At 36.6% G+C, this 1,687-nt stretch overlaps 1 protein-coding gene across 1 annotated transcript; it reads left to right on the top strand.

Moving 5' to 3' along the window:
- The first annotated feature begins 395 nt into the window (after window positions 1-395).
- LOC142638807 (auxin-responsive protein SAUR32-like) lies at window positions 396-1,410 on the top strand. The gene has a single exon (XM_075812871.1). The coding sequence runs from the start codon at window positions 879-881 to the stop codon at window positions 1,227-1,229; it is 351 nt and encodes a 116-aa protein (XP_075668986.1). The 5' UTR covers window positions 396-878; the 3' UTR covers window positions 1,230-1,410.
- Window positions 1,411-1,687: the final 277 nt, after the last annotated feature.

The following is a 1,687-nucleotide window of genomic DNA, read 5'->3' as shown; positions in this document are numbered from 1 at the left end:
TTAATAATCACGTATTTGAAAGAGCTTATTTTTATGAGAGATGATATATCCACTATATTTTTACAACATTTTTATAACAAATCTTAAGTAGCAGATTGTTATTGGTTATTATTGTTGCGGCAAAAAAATAATTTTTGTGATAGATTTAAATTTGAACCAATAACAATTAACCACCTATAATTTATTATGAAAATATTATAAAAAATATTATGGACGGAACATCTCTATTTTTATTATTTTATTGGATTAAAAAAAACTAGTTCTCTCAAACAAGAGAGTAGGTGTAATACCAAAAAAAAAAAAAAAAAACTCCCCCACTAGTAGTCACCGCACATAATGATTATTATCATATCATATTCAAATCACACGTCTAGAAAACCATCTCGTTGGTTTACAAAATTCAAGAAACCCAACTCCTACACGTACGTTTCAAAAGCGTCCTTTTCTGGGCCATCACCTACTATTTATAATACTTGTCTGCTAGGTTCACAGAGATCAACATCATCTTGGTCTCTGAGATCAAAGGTCTAGAATTCTACTCAGTGTTGAAAACATCGAAGCCCTGTTCTACGCCTCGCAAAACCTCACTTTCTTGAGCTACCAACATGCCCCTCTCTCTCACTAAGCTGCTATATATGGTACCCATTCTTTTTTCTGGCTAAATAAGCGTTTTATTCTTTGAGTTTATAAACCATGACCAACGTACCAAGGTCTCTCAGATACTCTTCCCTAACCCAGTTCAAGAACCCTTGGCCTTTTCCTCTTGTTTTCTTGTAAGATTTTCTCGGGAGATCGAAAAAAAAACACTAGCTAGCTAACAAGGGCTAGTCTTTCTTTCTTTATCTTTCTCTGTTTTTGTTTTCGCTTTTGCTGCAGATATGGGAAGTGGAGAGAAAAGTTTGCGAAACTTCCATCTGCTTCTGCCTCACCATCATCATCAGAAGAAGCATCATCAACAGCAAGAGATAAGAGATGTGCCAAAAGGGTGTCTGGCAATCAAGGTGGGCCAAGGTGAAGAGCAACAGAGATTTGTGGTGCCTGTGATATACTTCAACCACCCACTGTTCATGCAGCTCTTGAAGGAGGCTGAAGAAGAGTACGGATTTGATCAGAAGGGGACCATCACCATCCCTTGCCATGTGGAGGAGTTTAGGTACGTCCAAGGCATGATTGATAGGGAAAAGTCCCTTCATCACCATCACCATGTCATTCGGTGTTTTAGGGTTTGATGATGATCAAAGATTGCAGCCTTTGTTTTTTTTGACGATTTTATCTCTTTGGGTCATGTAAATTTGGAGTCTTGTAGGGTTGTTATAGATGAGATGATGATGACGACAAAAGGAGTTGCTTGCAATTGTTATCACCTTAGGAACCGTAATGAAAAAAAAAACTTATATTGCTTTTTTTTCATTTCTTTTTCTTTGTTTCTTGATTTCTACGGATTTCTGAAAAATTTCAATGTTAAAATGGACTAATGGCATCATCCACACGAATTGAGAGGGAGATTACACGTCCAAACCAAGGTAGGGCCAAAGCAGTTGCTTTAGCCCATAAAATTGCAATTATCAATAAATATAGTACAGCAACTATGCATGACATCTTTCCCAAAAACAATCGCTTATTTGCTAAGAGCAATAGCAGTGGGGTGTAAATACCCCAGTTGCTACTTTACCCACCAAATTTATAA

The sequence above is a fragment of the Castanea sativa genome, chromosome 6 (genome assembly GCF_040712315.1).
Source record: "Castanea sativa cultivar Marrone di Chiusa Pesio chromosome 6, ASM4071231v1".
NCBI lineage: Eukaryota > Viridiplantae > Streptophyta > Magnoliopsida > Fagales > Fagaceae > Castanea > Castanea sativa.
Note: the sequence above shows the minus strand (reverse complement) of the source record. Positions and strands in the feature narration are given on the sequence as shown.

Coding starts and splice junctions, on each gene's coding strand:
- LOC142638807 (XM_075812871.1), top strand. CDS start 879: ATGGGAAGTGGAGAGAAAAGTTTGCGAAACTTCCATCTGCTTCTGCCT.